Here is a 27,978-nt window from a genome sequence, read left to right as displayed (position 1 = left end):
TTGGGAGTATAAAAATAGGACTTTTTTCCTTATCACATCAATTATCAAAGAAACAGTACGTAACAAAAATACAAAGCTCTGGTGGATTTTTTTGTCTTTTGTCCCCCCACCCCCCACTCCTACCCAACAGCTCCTTGCCAGGGAGCCCCTGGCTGAAGCCTGGACGCTGTCCCCGAGGTCACCCCAGGGCTCAGGAGAAGCGGTGGTCCAGGTCTCTCTGGGGGCTGGCAGAGTATGAGTAGGCCTTGCCCAGTACCAGACGGTCCCGAAGCAGCTTGAAGAAGGCGTAGTAGTTGCTGAAGAGGATGAGGGCCAGCGAGATGGTCTGGTGCCACTTTTCTGAGGACATTAGGGAGTACAGCTGGTAGACGATGACAGCGCCCTCCAGCAGCAGAAGGATGTTGAGGATCCGCAGGGGTTTGCTGAAAAAGAACTGCCCGGAAGGGGGTGGGCACGGCTAAAAGGTGTGCTCCAGAAACCTTCCTCCTGGATGGGGGTTCTGGGTGGGCCAGTGAAGGGGACAGGCTCTTGGGGCCCCATGCAGACATGGGTGGGGACAAAGACTTTCTGGGGTTGGATGTGGACTTTGCCACCTCATCTGCCTTTGCTTGTGGTATTCCTCCTCATAGGACTGCTGCTTCTGACGTAAGTCATCTAAGATCCTGTTCAACTTCTACCTCCCCTAGGAAGTCTTTCTTGACAGGTTCTGCTTGCTCTCTCAAACTCTTTTTGTGGTCTAAAGTCAACACCTTTAAAAAATTTTTTCTCCCTCATCCACTGACCCTCAATAAAATCAACACCTTTTAATGTCATCTCCTGGGTATTGTTGGGCCTGAACAAATTAGAATCCTATGACATAGGCATGGAAAGTTATTACAGACTCCACAGCCTGAATTACCTACTACTTCATAGGTACATCCCTAGCTAGGCTGGAAGCTGCCAAAGGACATGGCAACAGCTCACTCTCAACAGCAAGGTAGAATGTAGGGACTAAAAAAAAATCTCTGATCAGTTCAAAAGAGTGCACAGTGTCTAGGGATTTTTATTCCACAGGGGCCAAGGTACCTAAATCTCAAGAGCTGCTTACAGGACAGGAGAAGTGGTAGGAAACGGGAGGCCAAGAGACCAAGATGTCAGGCTCAGCTCTGCACCTAACAGGCTGCAATACTTTGGGCAAGTCCCTTTCCTCTCTAGGGCTTGGATTTCTCAACTGTGAAATGAAGACATCAGCCTAGGTCAGTGATTTCTCATGCCGTGTCCCTTAGAGCCCCAGGCTTCATGGGGATCCTTTAGGAGTTACAGTGGGGGTGAGCAGGAAGTGAAGGGGGTTCTAACTCCTCCGAACACAGCAGTGCCGGGAGGTCCCGTATATTGGATTTTGGCCTCTGATTGTGTTTTTTTAAAAAAAAGGGGGAGGGGATTTCATAGTGAAAGTAAAAAAAATAGAGATCACTAATTATCACTAGATAATTTTGAGCAGCCCTTTCCATAGCTAAGTCATGAGTCATTACCATTAGTTCTCAAGTTTCCCAAGAAGGCACCCTTTAACAAGTTAAACTCTCTACGCTGATTTCAGTATCTAAAAACAGAGATAACCCTAGCATATCTTTCACGTACAAGGTTCAGGGTAAGGCTGAGTAGGAAGGCACATGGAGAGTGCTTAACGACATGCCTGGCACACAGTAACAAATGAAGACAGTATTGTCTTTCACTGCCAAGAGCCCCTTCTTTTACTGTATCATCTTCTCTCCCTCTGTCCAATGTTCTCAAAGATCTACAACCAAATGAGCTGCAGTTATTTATTTATTTATTTTTTTGAGAATGAGTCTTGCTCTGTTGCCCAGGCTGGAGTGCAGTGGCGTGATCTCGGCTCGCTGCAAGTGATTCTCCCTCCTCAGCCTCCCGAGTAGCTGGGATTACAGGCACCCACCACCATGCCTGGCTAATTTTTGTATTTTTAGTGGAGACAAGGTTTCACCATGTTGACCAGGCTAGTCTGGTCTTGAACTCCTGACCTCAGGTGATCTGTCTGTCTCGGTCTCCCAAAGTGCTGGGATTACAGGCGTGAGCCACCATGCCCGGCCGAGCTGCAGTTATTAAGTGACAATTTATATGGCTGTCCTTGTGCTACATGTGTGCACTGTCTTCCTGTGGATTGGGGAAATACTGAAAATAGCTTTCTCTTGCAATGACATCACATTCCTGCCCTGCAGATCCTCGGCCCCAACCCTCCTTCCCCGGGGAGGAGACTCACATGGAAGCGGAAGTGGGAGACGTCAGAGGGGATGGCCACGTTGTAGTGGCCTACGGCTTTGTAGACGTTCTTGCTGTGCTTCACCAGCACGCCCTGCGGCCACATGCATTCTTCAGTCCACCTGGAGGCACAGTTCAATGGTGCCCCTTATCCCCAGCTCACCCACAAAAGGGATACCAGAAGAATGGGCAGGAGGGAATCACCAGGGCTCTACCCCCATTTCTATCACTTAGACACACTGACTTTCCTTTTCTGGGTTTCAGTTGCCTCCTCTGTAAAGTGGGGTAAGAATCATGAGGAATCCACTGTACTGTAAGTTAGGTGGTCTAGGGCTGACACTAATGACTAAGAGATTGTTGAGAAAACCCTTTTCCTCTCTGGGTCCCTTTGCTTCCTCTGGTCTCACCTCTTGCCTCCAGGTGGTCCACCACACAGCTGTCTGAGTGGTCTCTGTAAAATACTAAGCTCAGCCTGACCACCCTCTGCTTCAAACTCTTCGTGGGCTTTTTTTTTTTTTTTTTTTTTGAGAATGAGTTTTGATCTTGTCGCCCAGGCTGGAGTGCAGTGGCACAATCTTGGCTTACTGCAACCTCCACCTCCCAGGTTCAAGCAATTCTCCTGCCTCAGCCTCTTGAGTAGCTGGGATTATAGGCATCTGCCACCGTGCCCAGCTAATTTTTGTATTTTTAGTAGAGATGGGGTTTCACCATGTTGGCCAGGCTAGTCTCGAATTCCTGACGTCAGGTGATCTGTCCGCCTCGGTCTCTCAAAGTGCTGGGATTACAGGCGTCAGCCACAGTGCCTGGTCCTGCTTAAAACCTTTTGAAGGCTTCCTAGTGCCCTTGGGGTCAAGGCCCCAAGGATTTGGCATGGCCTCTGAGATCTTGTGTGGCTTTCCACAACCCTCACCACACAGCTCATGCTGTTTCTCGTTCCTGCAGCACTCTGTACTGCTTCATGTCTCTCCCTAAGCTGCTCCCTCCAACTGGATTGCCCTTGCCAAAGCCTAATCCTTCTGGTAAGCTCTTCATCATCCTTCAAAACCCAGGTTCCTCCACAAAGCCTTTCTCAAACTCCCTAGAGTTTGGCATCCTTTTTTTTTACACTTTAAGTTCTAGGGTACATGTGTACAACATGGAGGTTTGTTACATATGTATACATGTGCCACATTGGTGTGCTGCCACCCATTAACTCGTCGTTTACATTAGGTATTTCTCTTATGTTATCCCTCCCCCTCCCCCCACCCCACGACAGGTCCTGGTGTGTGATGTTCCCCACCCTGTGTCCAAGTGTTCTCATTGTTCAATTCCCACCTATGAGTGTTTTTTTTTTTTTGAGACAGAGTCTCACTCTGCTGCCCAGGCTGGAGTGCAGTGGCACTTGGCTCACTGCAACCTCCACCTCCTGGGTTCAAGTGATTCTCCTGCCTCAGAACTATAGGCACCCGCCACCACGCCCGGCTAATTTTTCTGTATTTTTTGTAGAGACGGGGTTTCACCATGTTGCCCAGGCTGGTCTCGAACTGCTGACCTCAGGTGATCCGCCTGCCTCGGCCTCCCAAAGTGCTAGGATTACAGGCATGAGCCACCGTGCCTGGCCCGTCTGGCATCCTTTAACTGTTCCCTGCATCTCCTGCTACTAGTCCATATTCCCCAATGCTGGTCATTTATTTATTTCCCATCTGTGTACCTCGCTAGGCTGAGCGCCCTTGAGCGGGAGGATCTAATCCATCACTGTGTCCTCAGAGCATGCCACAAGGCCTGGCACAGAGAGGCCCTAGTGAGCATGTGAATGAGATGGTGGGACCAGTGAGCTTTCTTTTTTTTTTTGAGACGGAGTCTCGCTCTTCTGCCCAGGCCAGACTGCAGTGGCGCTATCTCTATCTCAGCTCACTGCAAGCTCCGCCTCCCAGGTCCATGCCATTCTCCTGCTTCGGCCTCCTGAGTAGCTGGGACTACAGGTGCCCGCCACTGCGCCCGGCTAATTTTTTGTATTTTTAGAAGAGACGGGGTTTCACCGTGTTAGCCAGGATGGTCTCGATCTCCTGACCTCGTGATCCGCCCGCCTCAGCCTGCCAAAGTGCTGGGATTACAGGCGTGAGCCACCGCACCCAGCCCAGTGAGCTTTCTTATAATGTCCTGTGAGATCTCCCAGGAATCCCAAGGGCCTGGACCAGAGGACTGAAAGACCCAAGGGCCTGTAAGCAGCCCCCTTCTCAACCCAATGCTCTTGCCTTGCTGACTCACTCATTAAAAAAAAAAAAAAATAGTTGGCTGGGCACAGTGGCTCACACTTGTAATCCCAGCACTTTGGGAGGCCAAGGGTGGGCAGATCACCTGAGGTCAGGAGTTTGAGACCAGCCTGGCCAACATGGTGAAACCCCGTCTCTACTAATAATACAAAAAAAAATTAGCGGGGCATGGTGACACAGGCCTGTAATCCCAGCTACTCGGGAAGCTGAGGCAGGAGAATCGCTTGAACCCGGAAGGTAGAGGTTGCAGTGAGCCAAGATCGCACCACTGCACTCCAACCTGGGCAACAGGAGCGAAACCCCACCTCAAAAAAACAAAAATGAAAAGTTATCATGCGACTCACAACATAAATGAACCTCATAGACAATACGCTGAATAAAAGAAGTTGGGGGCTAGGCACGGTGGCTCACGCCTGTAATCTCAGCACTTTGGGAGGCCAAGGCAGGTGGATCACGAGGTCAGGAGATTGAGACCATGGTAAGACCCCGTCTCTACTAAAAATACAAAAAATTAGCCAGGCGCAGTGGCCAGCGTATGTAGTCTCAGCTACTCGGGAGGCTGAGGCAGGAGAATGGCATGAACCTGGGAGGCGGAGCTTGTAGTGAGCCGAGATCGCACCACTGCACTCCAGCCTGGGCGACAGAGTGAGACTCCGTCTCAAAAAAAAAAAAAAAGAAGAAAGAAGTTGGGGCCGAGTGCAATAGCTCACGCCTATAATCCCAGCTCTACTTTGGGAGGCTGAGGCAGGCGGATCATGAGGTTGGGAGTTCGTGACCAGCCTGGCCAGCATGGTGAAACCCCATCTCTACTAAAAATACAAAAAATTAGTTGGGCATGGTGGTGCACACCTGTAATCCCAGCTACTCGGGAGGCTAAGGCAGGAGAACTGCTTGAACCTGGGAGGCGGAAATTGCAGTGAGGCAAGATCGTGCCACTGCACTCCAGCCTGGGTGACAGAGTGACACTCCATCACACACAAAAAAAAGAAGTTGGACACGATTTCATTTATATTAAGTTCTATGATAGGCAAAACTAACCTCTCATGAAAGAAAACAGAAAGGTAGTTGTCTTGGGGGAAAGATCACTGGGAAGGGCCATGAGGACATTTTCTGAAAGGCTGGAAATGTTCTATATCTTGAATGAGGGGTGGGTTACATGAGCATATATACCTTTATCAAAACTGAAAGAATTGTACCCTTTAAGATTTGTAGGCCAAGTGCAGTGGCTCATGCCTGTGATCTCAGCACTCTGGGAGGTCGAGGTGGGTGGATCACTCGAGCCCAGGAGCTCTAGACCAGCCTGGGCAACATGGCAAAACCTAGTCTCTATAAAAAAATACAAAAATTGGCTGGGCACGGTGGCTCACGCTTGTAATCCCAGCACTTTGGGAGGCCGAGGCGGGCGGATCACGAGGTCAGGAGATCGAGACCATGGTGAAACCCCGTCTCTACTAAAAATACAAAAAATTAACCGGGCGTGGTGGCGGCGCCTGTAGTCCCAGCTACTCGGAGAGGCTGAGGCGGGAGAATGGCGTGAACCAAGGAGGCGGAGCTTGCAGTGAGCCGAGATTGCGCCACTGCACTCCAGCCTGGGCGACAGAGCAAGACTCCGTCTCAAAAAAAAAAAAAACACACACAAAAAAAACCAAAAATTAGCTGGACGTGGTGGCATGCGCCTGTAATCCCAGTGACTTGAGAGCTGAGGTGGGAAGATCACCTGAGCCCAGGAGGTTGTGGCTGTAATGAGCTGTGATTGCACCACTGCACTCCAGCCTGGGAGGACAGAGTGAGACCTTGTCTCAAAAAAAAAAGGATTGCACATTTCACTGTATGGAAATTTCACCTTAAAAAGAAAGGCCTAGGCCAAGTGTAGTGGCCCACGCCTGTAACCCCAGCACTTTGGGAGGCCAGGATGGGTGAATCACCTGAGGTCAGGAGTTTGAGACCGGCCTTGCTAACATGGCGAAACCCCGTCTCTACTAAAAACATAAAAATTAGCCGGGTGTGGTGGTGCACACCTGTAGTCCCAGCTACTTGGGAGGCCGAGGCAGGAGAATCGCTTGAATCCAGGAGGGGGAGATTGCAATGAGCCAAGATTGTGCCACTGCCTGGGCAACAGAGCGTGACTCCATCTCAAAAAAAAAAAAAGGCCTGAGGAGACAACTGAGTGCTAGACAGGCAAGGGCCCTGACCTTTGTGAACTTTCAGTCCTGAAATGACAGGCAGGTAACTAGGCAAACATAGCAGAAAGCATTAAATGCAATGATCACAGTATTATGGGCCACTGAAAGGAGGGGCCCCTTATAGGGGAGGGGCACTGAACCCATTCTGGATGGTCAGGAAAGTGTTCCTGGAGGAGGCAAAGTGCTGAAGGATGAATAGCAGTTAATCAGGATAGAAAGAATGGAAAGACTATCCCAAGCAAAAGACACATCACATGCAAAAGCCTGGAGGCACAAGTGCATAAAGCATATGAGAACCTGAGGAGATTTGCTTTGCTTTGCTGAAGAGCAGAGGATGGGTTGGGGGCATGGTAAAAGATGAGGCAGAAACATCTGGCAGGACCCAGCTCATCATCTGGGAAACCACGCGAAGGACCACGGTGAGCCATGGACAGGTATATCCTCATGTTCAGCTATGTTCTATCTTTCTATTCCTCCCGCCCCTCAGAGCCCAAGGCTAAGCCAAACCTCCTTTTGGCCCCATCAGCAATGCCCAGTCACTCTTCTGGACCTCCAGGACAGAGCCTGAAAGGGACCCTGACTGACACGCACGGCCAACACCAGGAGGCTTAGCTTCTATGGCCTTGCTTGCATCTCTGCTCCTTGGTGGGCCTACCTCTGCAAACCTGTCCTAGGGGCCTCCTCTCTGCCAAGCCTTGTCCTGGGCCCAAGACTCAGATGTGCTTCCGAGGTGATCCTGGCCTTGAGGAGCTTCCAGTCTACTGGGGAAATACAGGCAGGAAAATTAGTATAACCTGGGGGGAAAAGTACTTTGAAAAGGGCCCCTGAGCAGTGTGACTTCTGCATCTGCTCCGGGTGCAGTGCCTTCTTGCAGCTAGGTCTCTTTTGCCCATCTCGTCCTTCCCTGGCCAGGGTTCAGCATCAACTAGCACAGCACCACATCCTGGCACCAGGCTGATGATTCTAAAGCACACCTTGGCATGGGTCCCTCCACTGCTAAAAATCCTCTATCCCCGCTAGGCCTAAGTCAAAGTCCAAGCTCTTTTGCCTGGCACATCCACAGGCCTGGTATGGACTGGGTGGAAGTAAATGTCTGCTGAAAGAGTAGGTGACGTAATGACCCAGGGGATGAGTGAGCACGTAAGAGAAGAGTGAAGCATGAGCACGTAAGGCAATGAGTGAATAAACGGTCAGCAAAGAGAACGTCAACAAGTCCATGAATTACCATCAGTCCCCTCCTGTCTTCAGTACACTGCAAGTTACCCAAGGACAGGGAACGTGTGTCAGGCCCCACCACACCCCACCCTGGACACTTGGCCTAATACACAAGACACGCTCAGTAACTATTTGCTAACTGAATAAGTTAATCAGCGGGTGGACAAGTGACTCCAGATGCTGACCGGAAGGGCTGGGATTGGGTTGAGCAGGGTAGGGTGACTCACGGGTGCTGCAGCACGTTGGAGCACAGCGCTGGGTCCACCTTCTGCCAACAGCCCAGATGGGCGGCGGCCTTGTGCAGCAGGTCACAGTAGCTGGCAGGCAGCAGGTGCTGCATGAGGATCACGGAGGTGCTGATGGACACCAGCAGGAAGAGCTCACAGGACCAGCGCTTGTCATAGTAATGTGTGTTCTGGGGGTAGCAGAAGGTGGGTGAGGCCTGGGATCCCCGTAATGGCCTCATTCCCTTTCCTTCCCTGATTCTACCTGACTGAGAGGTTAGGACAGTCCTGGGGAGACCTCAGAATAGCCTGAAACCAAGAATCAAACACCCAACAAAGAAGGCTCAGGCCCTGTGCCCACTAGTTGGTTTTCTACAAGGAAATCTGCTCCTACTGCCCACCACTCTGAGCCAGAGAACAGGCTCTGGGGTCCAAGAGACCTGAATTCAAATCTTGGCTCTTTTGCTTATTTATTATGTGACATTGGGCAAGTCATTTACCTTCTTTGTGCTTTAGTTTCCTCATCTGTCAAATGAGGATAGAGCAACTACTAGGCCCAGCGCGGTGGCTCACACCTGTAATCCTGGCACTTTGGGAGGCCGAGGTGGGCAGATCACGAGATCAGCCTGGCTAATATAGTGAAACCCTGTTTCTACTAAAAATACAAAAATTAGCCAGGTGTGGTGGCGTGCGCCTGCAGTCGCAGCTACTCGGGAGGCTGAGGCAGGAGAATGGCGTGAACCCAGGAGGTGGAGCTTGTAGTGAGCCGAGATTGCACCACTGCACTCTAGCCTGGGCGCAGAGCAAGACTCCGTCTCAGAAAAGGGCATTAAGTTCTCTCAAGCCCACTGCAGCTTGCAGCTGAGGAGGTACCTTCCCAGGAGACTGAGATGTTAGGACAAAGAGAGCACAGGCTGTTGGGATCACTCAAATCTGGATGAACACTGGCTTCCTTACTAAATGATAAAACCAGGCATTGTGACATGTCTGTGTCACAACGCTGCTGAAATACAAACTCACTAGTCTGTGTAATCAAGTATTATGAATAACAATGCCGTGTCTCCCTCATTGGCTGGGTGACCTTGGACAGGTCACTTCCCTTCAGTGAGTCTAGTTCTCTTCACTTTAAAATGGACACAGGCTTGGGCATGGTGGCTCATGCCTGTAATCCCAACACTTTGGGAGGCCAAGGTGGGTGGATCACTTGGGGCCAGGAGTTTGAGACCAGACTGGCCAACATGGTGAAACCCTGTCTCTACTAAAAATACAAAAATTAGCTGGGCATGGTGGCACATGTCTATAATCCCAGCTACTTGGGAGGCTGACGCAGGAGAATTGCTTGAACCTGGGAGGTGGAGGTTGCTGTGAGCTGATATCGTGCCACTGTACTCTAGCCTGGCCAACAGAATGAGACTCTGTCTCAAAAAAATAAAGTAAAATAAAAAATAAAAAAAGTAAAATAAAATGGATACAGGTGGATGTAGTGGCTGACGCTTGTAATCCCAACACTTTGGGAAGCTGAGGCAGGAGGACCATTTAAGACCAGGAATTCTGAGACCAGCTTGGGCAGCATAGTGAGACTCCATCTCTATAAAAAATTTAAAAATTAGCTGGGCATGGTAGCTCATGCCTGTAGTCGCAGCTACTCAAGAGGCTGAAACAGGAGGATCACTTGAGACCAGGAGATTGAGGCTGCAGTGACCCATGATTGTGCCACTGCACTCCAATGTAGGTGACAGAGAAAGACCCTGTCTCTAAAAATAAAAAATAAAATGGAGACAGTAGTTGCTCCAGTCCTCCAGAGGAGAAGAGATGGGAAATCACATCAAAAACGCATAGTTAGTTAGGCCAGCAGGAGAACTCACGTAGGGCAGGCAGCAGGGTAAGGTCCCAGCTAGGCCCTTTCCCTCCCTGGCTTGAGCTACGCACCTTCACGAACCAGACAGGCACAAAGGCCACGTAGTAGGCACTCAGCATGGAGCTGACGAGCACTTCCTTCATGCGCCAGTTGAAGTCCATCTTGAGGAACTCCACCTCACTGCGGATGAGGCTGGGCGACAGGCAGCAGGCATGGGTGGGCATGGCGTCCGGGCCATACAGCTGTCTTGTGTGCTGCTTCCACGTCTCCCGCAGTGTCAGGAGGTAGTCCCGGCTCTTCGCCAGGCCGCTGACCGCCTCCCGGGGCCCCACGGAGGCCATGTGGTTGAAGAGGCTTGTCTTGCGGAGGTCGCAATTCAGCTGCAGGAACGGAATGTACATCCCAAACCTGCTGGGGAAGACGGTGGTGAGGGAAGGCCTGCCCCTGGGCCAGGATCCCAACTCTCGGCCACTGAGGGGATCTTCTTTCCTTCCTGGGCCTCAGCTCTCCTGGCTGCCCAGAGGGGAGAATTTACCAGTCCTTTCATCCATCGACCCCCCATCCAATGGCCAGTCATTCAGCACACGTATTACCCCTTGGTACGTGCCAAGCACTAGGGATATAGCAGAACTGCTGACATTGGGGCTACAGTAGGATGCAAGAGACAAGTCCCTGCACTCGCAGCCTAGGGATGACTCACAACGCCAACAGCCCACATTCGCTGGGCACGGCCTATGTTCCAGGCACGGCACCGAATGCTTTCAGGCAAATTCTTTTCTCATAATAACACTATTCATCAGGTACTGTTATTTTGTCCCCTTTTCAGCTGAGGAAGCCGTGGCTCAGAAAGGTGAAGTAAATTCCCAAAGCTTACACATTAGTAAGGAAGTGATAGGGCAGGTGCGGGTGGGGCTCAAAATCAGAACTGTTTGGTACCAAAGATCAAGGCACCTACTCAACAAATCATTATGAGCAATTAGTTAAAAGTGTACACAGAGGACAAGCACGGTAGCTCATGTCTGTAATCCCAGCACTTTGGGACGCCGAGGTGGGAAGATCACATGAGCCCAGGAGTTCAAGACCAGCCTGGGCAACATAGTGAGACCCCATCTCTACAAAACAAATTTAAAAATTAGGCGGGTATGGGCCGGGCGCAATGGCTCCTGCCTGTAATCCCAGCACTTTGGGAGGCTGAGGTGGGTGGATCACGAGGTCAGGAGATTGAGATCATCCTGGCCAACATGATAAAACCCTGTCTCTGCTAAAAAATACAAAAAATTAGCCAGGCGTGGTGGCGGGCGCCTGTGGTCCCAGCTACTCGGGAGGCTGAGGCAGGAGAATGGCGTGAACCCACGAGGTGGAGCTTGCAGTGAGCCGAGATCACGCCACTGCACTCCAGCCTGGGCGACAGAGCGAGACTCCGTCTCAAAAAACAAAAAAACAAAACAACAACAACAACAACAAAAAATTAGGTGGGTATGGTGGTACATGCCTGTAGTCCCAGCTACGCAGGCTGAGGTAGGAGGATCACCTGAACCTAGGAGGTTGAGGCTGCAGTGATCCATGATTGTGCCACTGCACTCTGGCCGGGCGGAGTAAGACTTTGTCTCAAAAAAAAAAAAAAAAAAAAAATACACACACAAGAGAGGTGTAAGTAATGAGTTGTTATGGGTGCATATGAGAACAGCTCTTTAGTTTGCAGAGGAGGGCGGTTCAGGAACAAATATTTATGTTTATTACGTACCAGGCACTGAAATGGGCCCTTGAACAGAACAAATCTTTTTCCCTGAGCAGCACCCTGAGAGCAGGGCTGGAGCTAATTATGTGTGTGGCTGCCATTGTATGCGGAGAAAACTAGATGGGCCCATAGTCTAGAAGAGTAATTATAAAAAGTGAGTAAGTGCCACGCCCATCATAGTAGGGGCTTTTATAAATATTCCCTTTTTCAGCTTGGGGCCTCTCAGTTTCCCCAGGTCCTCAGAATTACACACCCCCACAAGGGTTCCTGGGCTGCCCCCAGGAGTTAGGGCTGATCACAATGCTACATTTCTTTTCTTTTCTTTTTTTTTTTTTGAGACAGAGTATCACTCTGTTGCTCAGGCTGGAGTGCAGTGGCGCGATCTTGGCTCACTGCAACCTCCGCCTCCTGGGTTCAAGCGATTCTCACGCCTCAGTCTCCCGAGTAGCTGGGATTTCATGATGTTGGCCACGCTGGTCTTGAACTCCTGACCTCCACCTGCCTCAGCCTCCCAAAGTGCTGGGATTAAAGGTGTGAGCTACTGCACCCGGCTGACAATGCTACATTTCAGGAAGCAGAGGTTGCAATGAGCCGAGATCACACCATTGCACTCCAGCCTGGGCAACAGAGTGAGACTCCATCTAAAAAAAAAAAAAAAATCTCCTTTTACTTTTTTCTGGGGATCCCAAGAAGAAATATCTGAGTGTCCCTGGCAAGTCATTTAGCCTCCCTGAGTTTCTGTTTTCCAGTCTATAAAATAGGGATGCTACCATTTTTCCTGTGGTAAGGCTAAATAAAATAGCTTAGAGAATTGTGCTCAGTTATACTGTACAGTCCATAATATAAAAACAGAACTGTGGTCAAGAGCATAACCTTTAGGGTCAAACAGGCTTGGATCAAAATCCCAGCTCTGGGCTGGGTGTGGTGGTTCAAACCTGTAATCCCAGCACTTTGGGAGGCAGAGGTAGAGGAACTGCTTGAGCCATGAGATCAAGACCAGCCTGGGCAAGATGGCGAAACCCTTGTCTCTACAAAAAATACATAAAGTAGCCAGACTACATGCCTATAGTTCCAGCTATTTGGGAGGTGGAAGTGGGAAGATCATCTGATCCTAGTGGGGTTCAAGGCTGCAATGAGCTGAGATCACACCACTGCACTCCAGCCTGGGTGACAGAATGAGACCCTGTCTAAAACAAACAAACAAACAAACAAACAAACAAAAAACCCAGCTCTGCCACTTACTAGCTCTGTGATTTATGGCAAGTTATTTAACCTCTATGAGCCTCAGTTTCCTTAACTTGCCCTAAATTACATAGCTTGTATTGATCCCACTCTCAGCAAGGTATTACACTAGTGTTCTCATAAATACTGTCTTTTAGTCCTACAACAACCCCTAGCATAGTTTCTGGCGATGATCAATAGCATTTTGACTAGAAAAGGAAGAGGCCAGTGATTCTATGGGGACGGGAAAAAAGACTAAAATGGGATTCCCGAAATACTCTTCAGGCTACCTTGTGGTAATGAGGGGGTGGGGGCACCTGTGTGAACATACAAAGGTCTCCAGCTTAAACTTAAAGAATCTCGCTGGCTTTGTCTCTAAGAAGGACTGTACATAGGTCCTATGATCAATTAAATTATTTGGTGACAGACTGCTCTGACAGGTTAGAAGTTAGAAGCAGCTTCATATGCATGATAGCAGATTCCCTCCCATCTCCTCCACCCTACATGTGAGTCTATCAAAGTAGAAAATAAATCTGTATCAGAAAAAAAAAAAAAAAAAAAAATGGAAGCAAGGGTCATCAGTGCACAAATGATTCTGACAAATTTAGAAAGCAGATGGAGACATGATGACAGACGAAGAAGCAGTCATGGTCTAGAGCATCGCTTTCCAACAGAAAGATGAGTCACATAATTTTTATTTTTTTTGAGACAGAGTCTGGCTCTGTCATCCAGGCTGGAGGGCAGTGGTGAGATCTTGGCTCACTGCAAGCTCCACCTCCCGGGTTTACACCATTCTTCTGCCTCAGCCTCCCGAGTAGCTGGGACTACAGGCACCCGCCACCAGAGTCACATAATTTAGCCACATTAAAAAAGAGATGGGCTGGGTGCGGTGGCTCATCCCTGTAATCCCAGCACTTTGGGAGGCTGAGGCAGATGGATCACGAGGTCAGGAGATCAAGACGATTCTGGCTAACATGGTGAAACCCGTCTCTACTAAATATACAAAAAATTAGCCGGGGGTGGTGGCAGGCACCTGTAGTCCCAGCTACTCGGGAGGCAGGAGAATGGCGTGAACCTGGGAGGGGGAGCTTGCAGTGAGCAGAGATCACACCACTGCACTCCAGCCTGGGCGACAGACTCCGTCTCAAAAAAAGATGAAATTATTATTATTGAGACAGAGTTTCACTCTTGTTACCCAGGCTGGAGTGCAGTGGCATGATCTCGTCTCACTGCAACCTCTGCCTCCCGGGTTCAAGTGATTCTCTTGCCTCAGCCTCCCAAAGTGCTAGGATTACAGGTGTGAGCCACCGCACCCGGCCTTTTTTTTTTTTTTTTTGGGAGACGGAGTCTCACTCTGTGCCCCAGACTGGAGTACAGTCACGCGTTCTCGGCTCACTGCAGCCTCCGCCTTCTGGGTTCAAGAGATTCTCCTGCATCAGCCTCCTGAAATTAATTTTAAGATTCTATTTTACTTAACCCAATACATGCAAATACTATCACTTCAACATATAATGAATATTTTGAGATGTTTTACTTTCATTTTTTTTTTTACTAAGACAAGGTCTTGCTGTGTTGCCCAGGCTGCTGGAGGGCAGTGGCGTAATCATGGCTCACTGCAGCCTCTACCTCCTAGGCTCAGGTGCTGGCACACATCTGTAGTCCCAGCTATTCAGGAGCAATCCTCTGACCTCTCAAGTAGCTGGTACTTCAGGTGCGTGCCACCATGCCCAATTAATTTTTATATTTTCTGTAGAGACAGGGTTCTGCCATGTTGCCCAGACTGGTCTCAAGCTCCTGGGCCCAAGCGATCCACCCTGCCTTGGCCTCCCAAAGTGCTGGGATTACAGGTGTGAGCCACTGTGCCCAGCCTTAAGTTTCTCTTTTTTTTTTTTTGAGACAGGGCCTAGCTCTGTTTCCCAGGCTAGAGTGCAGTGGTGCAATCTCAGATTATTGCAACCTCCACCTCCCAGGCTCAAGCCATCCTCCCACCTCAGCCTTCCAAATAGCTGGGACTACAGGTGCAGGCTACCATGCCCAGCTAATTTTTGTATTTTTGGTAGAGATGGCATTTTGCCAAGTTGCCCAGGCTGGTCTCAAACTCCTGAGCTCAAGCCATCCGCCTGCCTCAGTCTCTCAAAGTGCTGGGATTACAGGCATGGGCCACCATGCCCAGCCTGCTTTCTTTTGTGTGTGTGTGTGTGTGTGTGTGTGTGTGTGTGTGTACTAAGGGTTCAGAATCGGTGTGTATTTTACCCTTAGAGCACATCTCAACTCAGACTACACTGTTTCATGTGCTCAATAACCACGGGGGGCTAGTAGCTACTCAACTGGACGGTACAGGTCTAGAACATGCCATGAGCGAACTGGACTGGAGGTGGGAGCTTATCTACCCAGAGTGACCCAAGAGAGACTCTGGCTTGAAGTGGGCACATATGATAGAAGATGAAGTGGGGAGCAGGGCTGAATAAATGGGATTAAACAATGACCCATGTTGATTTATAAGAATCAGTCCCTTTATTCCCCTACTCACCTCATACAACACACCCTGAAGGATTCTTTTCTAAAGAAATTGAATAAACTGAGAATTGAGGTCTCTAATGGCGATATCTTAGAGTAACACCCCCACCACTCCCTTTCTGGCCTACGGAGGCTCAAAGCCTAACAACCAGCACTTCACTCACTCACCCTCAAAGCAAAGCCTGCCAGTTAGTGTGCCCTGCCCATGTACATAGAGCTTCCAGTCAAAGCTCCCGCCCCCTTAAACAATGACAGAGAGAAAGAAAATGCACTCCTGCTACTCAGTCCTTCATTTTTACATATAAAGAGACAAGCGAAGAAGCCAACTATACTTGTAAAACAAGCAGCATGAAACAGAAAAATTGACCCCAGTGAAAAGACAAAATTGAGGAAAATAAGAGATTTTTTTTTTTTGAGACGGAGTCTCGCTCTTGTTGCCCAGGCTGGAGGCAGTGGCACAATCTCGGCTCATTGCAACCTCCACCTCACGGGTTCAAGCCATTCTCCTGCCTCAGCCTCCCGAGTAGCTGAGATTACAGGCATGTGCCACCACACCCAGCTAATTTTTGTATTTTTAGTAGAGATGGGGTTTCACCATGTTGGCCAGGCTGGTCTTGAACTCCTGACCTTGTGATCCGCCCGCCTTGGCCTCCCAAAGTGCAGGGATTACTGGCGTGAACCACCACGCCCGGCCAAATAAGAGATTTTTAAAACAAGAATACTATGCTATGAGAAAAGAACAATCAGCAAACGTAGAGGCCTTAGAGATGAAAAATATGATTGCTGAAAAAATCTCAGTAAAAAAGCTAGAAGATAAAGTTGAGGAAATCTCTCCGAAGGCAATGCACATACAAAGAGAGAGAGAGAGAGATTAAATATTAGAGAAATATAGGAGAAAAAGATGACCAATCTATGAGGTCTACCATCTGATGAACAGAAATCCAGAGATAATAGAAAAAATTGAGAGGAAGATATTATCAAAGAAATATCAAAGGAAAATTTCCCCAAGCTAAAAAAGTACTCAAATCTCCAGGTTAAAAAAGTCCTAGAGTCCTGATAGGATGAATGACAAAAGTCCCACAACAGACACATCCTTTGAAATTTCAAGTAATCAAAAGATAAACAGAATATCCTCAATGCTTTCAGAAAGGAAAATACAAGTCATCTATAAAAGAATTGGAATCAAACTCAAAACTGGCAACAGACTTCTCACTAGCAACACTGGATACTAGAGACAATGGAATAATAACTGCAAAAGTTCTGAGAATGCGACTTTGAACTTAGAAATCTACACTGAGACTGGGCGCGACGGCTCACACCTGTAATCCCAGCAATTTGGAAGGCCGAGGTGGGTGGGTCACGAGGTCAGGAGTTCGAGACTAGCCTGACCAACATGGTGAAACCCCGCCTCTACTAAAAATACAAAAATTAGCTGGGCATGGTGGCGTGCCTGTAATCCCAGCTACTCAGGAGGCTGAGGCAGGAGAATCACTCGAACCCAGGAGGTGGAGGTCGCAGTGAGCTGAGATCGTGTCACTGCACTCCAGCCTGGGTGACAGAGCGAGACTCTGTCTCAAAAATAAAAAAAGAAAAAAAAAAGAAATCTACATTCAGCTAAACTATCAATCAAGCATGAGGGCAGAATAAACACACTTTTAGACATGCAAGGACTCATCTCCAATGTACCCATTGTTAAGGTAATTACCTGATAATTTACTCCAGCAAAATAAGAAAACCAAGAAAGAGGAAGACATGGGATTCAGGAAGCAGGGGGTCCAACCCAGGAGGGCAGCGAAGGGAAGTCCCAGGCTAAGAGCTGTACTGCAGACCTAAAGAGCAAACACTCCAGACTGCAGCAGGAGGAGGAAGGGCTCCAGGAGGGACACCTTTGTAAGGGGTAGTAGGGAGGAGGAAATGGACTCCAGGCAACAGGCAGTATGACTGAGAGGCTGGATAAACGAGGATATGATGAAGGCTCATCATTCTTTTGTCAATAAGAAAAAAGAAAGGCAATTAGAAAGTCCAAGAAAAATAAAAAGCCATATAAGAAAGTTATGATGTAAACATGAAGCAAACTAAAATGTGCTATGATTTTAAGTAACTGACGGAATGTAAGAAAAACCATTTCACCTTGACACTAGGAACATTTGTGTGGGGGTGTGTGTGTGTGTGTGTCTCTGAAACAGGGTCTTGCTCTATTGCCCAGGCTGGAGTGCAGTGGAACAATCTCAGCTCACTGTAACCTCTGGCATTAGCTGGGCATGGTAGCCTGCACCTGTAGTCCCAGCTACTTGGGAGGCTGAGGTGGGAGGATGGCTTGAGCCAGGGAGGCACAGGTTGCAATAACTGAGATTGCACCACTGCCTCCTGGGTTCAAGCGATTCTTATACCTCAGCCTCCTGAGTAGCTGGGAATACAGGTCCTTTAAAGAAGTCCTTTAAGGCTGGGCGTGGTGGCTCACACCTGTAATCCCAGCACTTTGGGAAGCTGAGGCGGATGGATGAGGAGGTCAGGAGATCGAGACCATCCTGACTAACATGGTGAAACCCCGTCTCTACTAAAAATACAAAAAATTAGCTGGGCGTGGTGGTGCACACCTATAATCCCAGCTACTTGGGAGGTTGAGGCAGGAGAACTGCTTGAACCTGGGAGGCAGAGGTTGCAGTGAGCTGAGATTGTGTCACTGCACTCCAGCCTGGGTGACAGAGAGACTCCATCTCAAAAAACAATAAAAGGCCAGACGTGGTGGCTCACGCCTGTAATCCCAGCACTTTGGGAGGCCGAGGCGGGTGGATCATGAGGTCAGGAGTTCAAGACCAGCCTGGGCAAGATGGTGAAACCCTGTCTCTACTGAAAGTACAAAAATTACAGCGCACCTGTAATCCCAACTACTCAGGAGGCTGAGGCAGGAGAATTGCTTGAACCTGGGGGGCGGAGGTTGCAGTGAGCCGAGATCTCGCCACTGCACTCCAGCCTGGGTGACAGAGCGAGACTCCATCTCAAAAAAAAAAAATAAAAATAAAATAAAAATAAATAAATAAATAAAAATAAAAATAAATAAATAAAGAGGTCCAAGACTGTAACTCTGTAACTATAGAGAAGAAATATAATGTATGCATACTACTGGGCCCTGGAGTGAATGATATTTTCATACACATAATTATATCAAAGCCACATACTGGTTTTTAATTTTCAGAATTAGGCTTAGACAAAGAATGGAAGGCTTAAACATGGTTACACAGGAGAATGTGAATGTCAAGCTTGACAATATAAAAGTAAAAATACAGATGCCAGGAAGTGAAAAGAGGAAGAGGGGAGGAAAAGTGGTTGGGTAGGGTGCCTAATATTCTTGTCTTACATAAAAAGGATGCAAGATACTGACTATTGTTGATGGAAAAAAAAAGTATAGGGATAATTATACTACTGACAAAAATAACCAACAGAAAATTAAAAATATTAAAAGCTATCAATTACTGTGAACAGTAAGGATGGGATGGTGAGCTAAATCATCTGTCATTGCAGGGCATCAATACGCTTGCATATGTGTGTATGTGGTATGTTTGTATATGCATAGAACATTTGTTTCCAGGATATACAAGAAACCAAAAACACTGATAATTACCTCTTGGAAAGGAAACTGGGTGGCTGGGAGGCAGCAGTCAAGAGACTTTTTCATGGTATACTCTTTTAAACCTTCTGAATTTTAACTATGTAAACCTCTTATTCCATTCTAAAATAAATCAATAATTTTCTTTTTTTTTTGAGACGGAGTCTCACTCTATTGCCCAGGCTGGAGTGCAGTGGTGCAAACTCAGCTCGCTGCAACCTCCACCTCCCAGTTTCAAGCAATTCTCCTGCCTCAGCCTCCCAAGTAGCTGGGACTACAGGCGTGCACCACCACGCCTGGCTAATTTTTGTATTTTTAGTAGAGACAGGGTTTCACCATGATGGCCAGGCTGGTCTTGAATGCCTGACCTCAAGCGATCCATTCGCCTTGGCCTTCCAAAGTGCTGGGATTATAAGCGTGAGCCATCGCGACTGGCCAACAAATAAATTTTTAAAAAGAATAAGCAGGCTAGGCACAGTGGCTGATGCCTGTAGTCCCAACTACTCAGAAGGCTGAGGTGGGAGGATGGCTTGAGCCTGGGAGGCAGAGGTTGCAGTGAGCTGAGATTGCACCACTGCACTCCAGCCTGGGCAACAGAGCCAGACCCTGACTCAGGGTCTTGTCACTCAGGCTGGAGTGCACTGGCACTTTAGAACTGGATAATAGGTTTACAGACTCTGTCTCTAAACAAACAAACAAACAAACAAACAAACCCAGAAAGTAAAAGAGACTTCCATTGAAGAGTGAGACTAAAAATCTGGAGGTGGGATTGAAGACTAATGTTTTTCTATTTATTTATTTATTTATTTTTAGAGACAGGGTCTCACTCTATTGTCCAGGCTGAAATGCACTGGTGTGATCATGGCTCACTTCAGCCTCAAACTCACCAGCTAAAGCAATCTTCTCACCTCAGCCTCTCAAGTCACTGAGATCACAGGCATGAGCTACTGTGCCCAGCAATGGTTTTCATTGAGCTTTTTACTACTGTTGGATTTGATTTTTTATATGTTTATATTTGGTCAATAAACATTTTTAAATTAAATAATGAAAAATAAAGCATAATATGGACATTGGGTGTTATCTGCATCCAGGAAGAAAAGATTCACCAGGTAGTAACCATAAACTGTCAAATTAAGGCAACTCTTTTTTTTTTTTTTTTTTTTTGAGACGGAGTCTCACTCTGTTGCCCAGGCTGGAGTGCAGTGGTGCGATCTTGGCTCACCGCAAGCTCCGCCTCCCAGGTTCACACCATTCTCCTGCCTCAGCCTCCCGAGTAGCTGGGGCTACAAGTGCCATCCACCAAGCCCGGCTAATTTTTTGTATTTTTTTAGTAGAGACGGGGTTTCACCGTGTTAGCCAGGATGGTCTCAATCTCCTGACCTCGTGATCCACCCGCCTCAGCCTCCCAAAGTGCTGGGATTACAGGCGTGAGCCACCGCGCCCAGCAGGCAACTCTTAAGTTCTAACCAGTGCAACCCTTCGAAGGACAATTTGTTAATAACTATGAAAAATCTAAATGAATCCATCTTTTGGTGTAGTTAATTCTTCTGGGAATCTACTGTGCAGAGATATTGGACACATACACAAAGATATATGCCTCATTGTTATGAATAAGGAAAAGCTAGAAACAACTTAAAAGTTTGCCAGTAGGCCAGGTGCGCTGGCTCAAGCCTGTAACTGCAGCACTTTGGGAGACCAACGTGGGCAGATCACAAGGTCAGGAGATCGAGACTATCCTGGCTAACACGGTGAAACCCCATCTCTACTAAAAATACAAAAAATTGCCAAGCATGGTGGCTCATGCCTGTAATCCCAGCACTTTGGGAGGACAAGGTAATCCCAGCACTTTGGAAGGCCAAGGTGGGCGGATCACCTGAGACCAGCCTGACCAACATGGAGAAACCCCATCTCTACTAGAAATACAAAATTAGCTGGGCGTGGTGGAGCATGCCTGTAATCTCAGCTACTTGGGAGGCTGAGGCAGGAGAACTGCTTGAACCCGGGAGTTGGAGGTTGCAGTGAGCTGAGATTGCACCACTGCACTCCAGCCTGGGCAACAGAGCAAGACTCCATCTCAGAAAAAAAAAAAAAAAAGTTTGCCAATAGAAGACAAATAAATTGTGAAAATTCTATAACATAGAATACTGTGAGGCCATTAAAAAGATGAGGCAGCTGGTCACGGTGGTGCATGCCCATAGTCCCAGCTACTCAGGAGGCTGAGGAGGGAGGATTGCTTCAGCTGAGGAATTCTAGGCTATAATGTGCTATGCCGATGAGGTGCCTGCATAAAAGTTCAGCATCCGTATGGTGACCTCCTGGGAGTAGGGGACCACATAATTGCCTAAGGAGGGGATGAACTGGTCCAGGTTAGAAACAGAACAGGTTGGCCAGGCACGGTGGCTTATGCCTGTAATCCCAGCCCTTTGGGAGGCCAAGGCGGGCAGATCACGAGGTCAGGAGGTTGAGACCATCCTGGCTAACACAGTGAAACCCTATCTCTACTAAAAATACAAAAAATTAGCTGGGCGTGGTGGCGGGCGCCTGTAGTCCCAGCTACTCGGGAGGCCGAGGCAGGAGAATGGTGTGAACCCGGGCGGCAGAGCTTGCAGTGAGCCAAGATCGTGCCACTGCACTCCAGCCTCGATGACAGAGCGAGACTCTGTCTCAAAAAAAAAAAAAAAAGAAAGAAATAGAACAGGTCAAAACTCCTGTGTTGATCAGTAGTGGGAACAGACCTGTGAATAGCCACTGCACTCCAGCCTGGGCAATACAGCAAGACCCTCATCTCTAAAATAAAATAAAATAATGAGACAGACCCATATGTACTGGCACAGAAAAATATCTGTTATATGATTAAGTGAAAAGTGCGATAAATTGTACATCATGCATAGCATAATACCATTTTTGTTTTTTAAAAAACTGCAGGTGGCCGGGCACAGTGGCTCACATCTGTAATCCCAGCACTTTGGGATGACGAGGTGGGCAGATCACTTGAGGCCAGGAGTTCGAGACCAGCCTGGCCAACATGGTGAAACCCCATCTCTACTAAAAATACAAAAAGTAGCCAGGCATGGTGGTGGGCACCTGCAATCCCAGTTACTTAGGAGGCTGAGGCAGGAAAATTGCTTGAACCCAGGAGGCAGAGGTTGCAGTGAGCTGAGATCGTGCCACTGCACCCCAGCCCGGGTGACACAAGACTGTCTCAAAAACAAACAAACAAAAAAAAACTGCATGCGTGTGTACTTTCACAGAAAATATTTTGGGAAAATATGCTGCCAGTAATGGATTTCTGGGGGAATAAGACTATGTGGGACTTTCTTTTTCCATGTTAAAAGCTTCTGTAAAGTTTAATGTTTTTATAAGACACACGTGTCACTTTTTTTTTTTTTTTTTGAGACACAACCTCACTCCAGTTGCTCAGGCTAGAGTACAGTGGCACAATTTTGGCTCACTGCAGCCTCGACCACCTGAGCTCAGGTGATTCTCCCACCTCAGCTTCCTGAGTAGCTGGGACTATAGGCGCGCCTCACCACACCTGGCTAGCTTTTTATGTTTTTAGTAGACAGGGTTTCACCATGTTGCCTAGCCTGGTCTCAAACCCCCGGACTCAAGCAATCTGCCTGCCTTGGCCTCCCAAAGTGCTGGGATTACAGATGTGTGCTACTGCGCCTGGCCACATGTCACTCTTATAATTAAAAAGTAGATATAACTGAAGGAAGTGTGACAGCGCTCCCATGCCAGTGCCTTTTTGGACATGCAGGGTAGAAAGGGGGAGGTGCCAGCTCTGAAGCTTCCCAGAGACCAGGATTGACCCAGCTTGAGGAATTTTGTGAACCAGAAAACCTGGGGTTTGGAAATGACTGTTAATGCTCAGGCAGCCAGGAGCCTTCCCCAGAAGCAGCCAGATCCAGCACCTCACCAAAGTTCTCCCTGATGCAAGGCCAGAAATGGGCAGTCCTGGGCACATCCCCAAAACAGTCTCTCCATCCTCAACAATCTAGGGTCTGGTGAGATGGAGAAAGAGAGCAAAAACAGGCACAAAGGCATACACACATGCATATGCAGGCACACACACATGCTTCATGCATAGACACCCACATGCTTCATGCATAGACACCCACACAGAGACATGCAACCATGCAGCTGTTTGCCGGCACACGGACTCAGGGAGATACCAAGAGATTATACAAACACTGAGATACACAAAGAGAGACACAGAGAAAGGGAAAGAACCAGAGAGAGGGGAAAGGAAGAGCGAGAGAGACAAAGCCCATGCATTCCCTCTTGGGAATGTTCCTTTGGGATATATATGCAGATCTGAGTCCCATTCTGACCTCCCCCCTAGTGAGAGCTGGGTAAATTATGCCACCTCAGTTTCTTCTGCAAAAAAAGGCTAATTATCCTGACCTCAGTGAGTGTCATCAGACAATGTGAGAGGATGTTGCTGCCTGCCTCCGACCTTCCAGATATGGAGGCCTAGTGAGCCAGCCACGGTCAGGGCAGAGGTCAGGGGCCAGGTGCTGGGCAGTGAGGGGTGGAGTGAGGGGTACTCACGGATAGCAGAGGAACAGGAGGTTCAGGAAGGAGTAGGTCCTGAAGAGGTGGATGAGGGATCGGCACAGACTCCAGCCTGTTGCCGTGAGAACGGTGAAGCGAGTGAGGAACAGCAGGATGGAGCGAAAGAGGGAGACCTTCCCCCTCTGAGAAGCCTGGGTCAGGGCAAGATAGGACGGGATGGGGCCTTGGATGGAGGCCGAAGGGGCTGTGCCCAAATCCCACCCAGCATGACCTGTGACCCCACCCAGGGAGAGGTGGCACAGCAGGCTTGGCAGAACCTGGCAAGGTAAATCCTTCTCTTTGATGCCCAGTAAACTCTAAGATGGGATGTAACTAATGTTCTTCAACCAAGTCCAAAGGGAGCCCCAAGGAAATACCCTAAGGCTGAAGGGCTGGGCATGTTTCCTTGGCATCCCCAGGGGAAAAGGGGAATCCCAAAGTCCCTGGCCAGCCTCTAGGACCCAATCACCTCCTTCACGATGGACCCAATGAAGCGGCGGCCCAGAACGATGGTGGTCACCATCAGCAAGTTGAAGTCGATCAGATGGAAGTTCTGTCAGGGGGCAGAGGCCTGGGGGTCATGTGGGCCCCTTGCCCATACGCAGGCTTTTTTCATACCCACCTCCCCCTGCCCATTTCTTTCTACAGAGACTGTCCTCATTCTCTGACCTTCATCGGCCTCCAGCTGAGTCAGGCCAGGAAATTACCTAGAGGAGTAGGACAGGACCCCAAGAAGGGAAGTGGGACAGTCCCTGGGGATGAGAGTGGTATGTGAGCCCTCTTGCTCTGCTCACACATGCCCCTGTCCCTATACTGTTTCTGCACTGAAGTCTTTCCTCCCCTTGAAGCACTCATGTATGCCTGTGGTTCATCTCCACTACTGGATTAAGACTCTCAGCTCCTGGCCGGACGCGGTGGCTCACGCCTGTAATCCCAGCACTTTGGGAGGCTGAGGTGGGTGGATCATTTGAGGTCAGGGGTTCGAGACTAGCCTGACCAACATGGTGAAACCCTGTCTCCACTAAAAATACAAAATTAGCAGGACATGGCAGCACATGCCTGTAATCCCAGCTACTTGGGAGACTGAGGCAGAGGAATCGCTTGAAACTGGAAGGCGGAGGTTGCAGTGAGCTAAGATTGCGCCATTCCACTCCAGCCTGGGCAACAACAGCGAAACTCCGTCTCAAAAAAAAAAAAAAAAGAAAAGAAAAAGACTCTGAGCTCCTTTAGGCAAAATCTTTGTCAGAATTCATCTCCCATACACTTACAGTGCCCAATGTGCTACTAAACACACTAGGAGTATTCAGTGAATCATCAGTTTCCTGTTCCTGCAGCACCTTCCATGTTCAGCATGGAGCCAAGTGCACAGTGGTGCTTAGTAGGATATGCTAAATGAAACCAGAAGAAACACACACACACACACACACACACACCCTTGTTGGGTACCTACCAGGGAGGTGTGGGAGGGTGGGTGGGAAGGTGGATACCACCACACTGTCTTGTAGATGTTGATGTAGTGGACGAAGAGTGCTATGAGCTGGCAGAAGAAGAGCTGCAGCTCAAACAGAATGCTGGCCTGGACCGGCAGCTCAGGGATCTTGCAGTGCTGTAGAGGCACAACAGTTTGGGTGGCCAGAGGAGGGCTGGAGAGGCCTGTTCCAGAACTGCTCCTGACAGTGGGGAGGGAACATCATCAGCAGCTGACCTGAGAACCCTACCAGGAAGCGCTTCTGAGGCAAAGGATTGCGGGATAAGATGAGAAAAGCAGCTCATAGCAAGGACGGGGTCTTCCTAATCCTGCTTGTCAGACAAAGGAACCCAACAAAGCCTTTTCCTATCCCTAATCTTATTCAGGTCTTACGACACCCCCTAGGAGAGAAAGAATTATTAGGTCCATCTTACAGATGAGGAAAAGGAGGCCCAGAGAGGGGAGGCAACTTGTCCAAGCCATCAGCAAATCTGGAGCAGAACTGTAATTAGAATCCAGGCCTTTGGATTTATTCTACCATGTCCCACTGCACTGTCCAAGTGATCACCCTCAACTGAGCTCCCTCTGGGTCTTTTCTGCTGATTACTCCCTCTAAGCCCTCACTGGCATCTAGGATTTCACATCTTAGAATCTAGTCAGAGAGAGCCCTGTCCACACTGTCCCTGTGAGGCCACAGGGAGGGGTGAGACAGAGAGGTGGTTTACCTGGTACGGGAACGAACACTGGTCACCGATGCACTGGAACTGTGGCTTCCACCAGAGCCCCCCGAGGATCCTGGCTCACAGAGTGGATTTCGACAGTAAGATGTCCTGTTGGGACCTCTTCGTCCTCCTGTGGGGCTCAACATAAAATAGAGCCTCAAGCCAGGGGGCATATATCAAGGATAACAGCAATGATACCAGCTACCAGTCACCTAGTATCTCACTTTATCATTTAATCCTCACTGAGACCTATGATCTGGCCCCTTCTTACAACTTCAGCTTCATCCGCTATCATTCTCTACCTCACACCCACCCTCTACCACCCGCGCCATGCTCTAAACATCTTGATCTTTCTTTCCTCAGCAAGCCAAGCTCATTGCTACCTCTAGCACTTACTATATCTTATCGGGAAAGTCATTTCTGAAATTTTGAAGTAACTCTCCCCACCACTCTCTGCAATTTCTGTTCTTTTTTTCCACCACAATTCACTCTCTGAAATTATCTTATTTATTTAATATGCTTATTGCTTGTCTGTCCTATTACAATGGAAGGTCAAAGAGGTCAGTTACCTTATCTGTCTTTTTCGCTGCTACATCCCCTACCACAGTGCCCAGCAACTATATGTTGATGAGTGAATGAACCCAGCAAGGTAGGTTTTTTCACACATTAGGAAACTCAGCTCACACTATGTCACAGTATCGTGGCTGGGTCCTGTGCTCTCAACTCTGGTACACATTGGGCCCCATTCAGACATAAGTTTCTGGAGGCCTATAACTCTGGGTACCTTTGGGACAGCTTTTTCATCCAGGGCCCCGTGATTCAGCTCAAAGGGCATTCTGGGATCTCATGGGCAGGACCCAGGGCCTAAATAAAGGGTCAAGGATATGGCTGGGAGAATCCTGTGGCTGTGGACCAAAAAATTGGACCTACTGGCTGAGCAGTCTAGCCCAAGCTCCCATGCACCACTTTGCACAAAATTTCTGCACAAAGCTCCTAAGCACCCAAAAAAGTCACAACCTGACTGGGTGCGGTGGCTCACGACTGTAATCTCAGCACTTTGGGAGGCCGAGGCGGGAGGACCACTTGAGGCCAGGAGTTGGAGACCAGCCTGGGCAACATGGCGAAACCCGGTCTCTATTAAAAATATATATATACATATACATATTTTTAAAAAGTTATAACCTGTTCATACCTCTTCACAGTAACACAGCAGCCTCCATTCACATACACCCCACGCCGTAGCATCTCAGCTCGGAAGCGTTTCCCACACTTCGGAGCCAATTTTGGGCTTGGATGTATGCCCAAAATTATAAACCTCCACAAGTCTCTAAAAAGTACCTGGCGAAGAGCTCTGTCCTCCATAAACCCCCAGACCAGAAGCTCTGTTCATACGCTACTATACTTGGCTTAGAAAATCCCACACAAACACCCTTAGTCCAGTCCAGAAGCTCTGCCCACACCCACTCTCCTCTCTTTAGAAGCTCTGCACCCACATAAAGCCCCTCAGCCCAGAAGCTCCGCCTACACACAACTGTCAGCCCAGAAACCCCGCCCACAAGCCAATAAAAGCCCTCTCAGCCCAGACGCTCCACTCCAGAACGGGCTCCCTCAGTCGGACGTGTGCCCGCCCCACCGCCCCCAGTGTAAGCCCCTCCCGCCCAGAAACGCCGACTGCACTAGCGCCCCCTGCCCAGAATCTCCGCCCTTAGCGCTGCAGCCACGCCCACTGGTAAGCCCCGCCCCCTATCTAGCCCCAACCAGCGGGGTCCTCACCAAAGCCCAAGCCCCCATAGGGCTTCGTCGTAGAAGCCCCGCCCACCGTCCGATATCCCGCCCCCACAACAAAGGCCCCACCCCGCAAAACGACAGGAGGGGGCGGGATCCCGTCTGCGCTCGCATCCCCTCCCCCTCCCGTCACCGGGCTCCTGTCCGCGTGGGGCAGCAATTAGCAGCCTGGCCATCCTAACCCGCGCGCCCGCTCGCTGCCAGGCCGAGCCTGAGCCGCTCTGCTCACCCATCTCCTCCCCCCGGTGCTCTCCGCTTCGCCGCCGCAGCTCCTGCGGGCAATATGTCGGAGGCGACGGCGGCCGGGAGAGGACTAACCGCCGCAGCCCAGTCCTGGGTATCAGCCGCGCGCTCCCGCCGCGCCGCTATATTTGCATA

The 27,978-nt window shown here is 49.0% G+C and overlaps 1 protein-coding gene across 5 annotated transcripts; it reads right to left on the bottom strand.

Moving 5' to 3' along the window:
- TMEM39B (transmembrane protein 39B) lies at nucleotides 1-27,942 on the bottom strand. Of its 5 annotated transcripts, none has more exons than XM_032160059.2 (9): nucleotides 27,830-27,942; nucleotides 25,819-25,945; nucleotides 25,076-25,295; nucleotides 24,095-24,178; nucleotides 23,623-23,777; nucleotides 10,057-10,393; nucleotides 8,131-8,318; nucleotides 2,255-2,375; nucleotides 1-433 (listed from the first exon to the last, which is right to left on the bottom strand). In XM_032160059.2, the coding sequence occupies exons 1-9, from the start codon at nucleotides 27,831-27,833 to the stop codon at nucleotides 191-193; spliced, it is 1,479 nt and encodes a 492-aa protein (XP_032015950.1). In that variant the 5' UTR covers nucleotides 27,834-27,942; the 3' UTR covers nucleotides 1-190. The 5 variants fall into 5 exon arrangements, with proteins under 5 accessions (XP_032015950.1, XP_032015952.1, XP_058298982.1 ...); XM_032160061.2 differs by lacking the exon at nucleotides 27,830-27,942 and adding an exon at nucleotides 27,008-27,396; XM_058442997.1 differs by lacking the exon at nucleotides 1-433 and adding an exon at nucleotides 7,344-7,449 and having other exon boundaries at nucleotides 2,269-2,375; nucleotides 27,830-27,932.
- Nucleotides 27,943-27,978: the final 36 nt, after the last annotated feature.

The sequence above is a fragment of the Hylobates moloch genome, unplaced genomic scaffold (assembly GCF_009828535.3).
Source record: "Hylobates moloch isolate HMO894 unplaced genomic scaffold, HMol_V3 SCAFFOLD_8, whole genome shotgun sequence".
In the NCBI taxonomy this organism is placed as follows: Eukaryota; Metazoa; Chordata; class Mammalia; order Primates; family Hylobatidae; genus Hylobates; species Hylobates moloch.
This window is presented reverse-complemented; position numbering and strand designations above follow the sequence as displayed.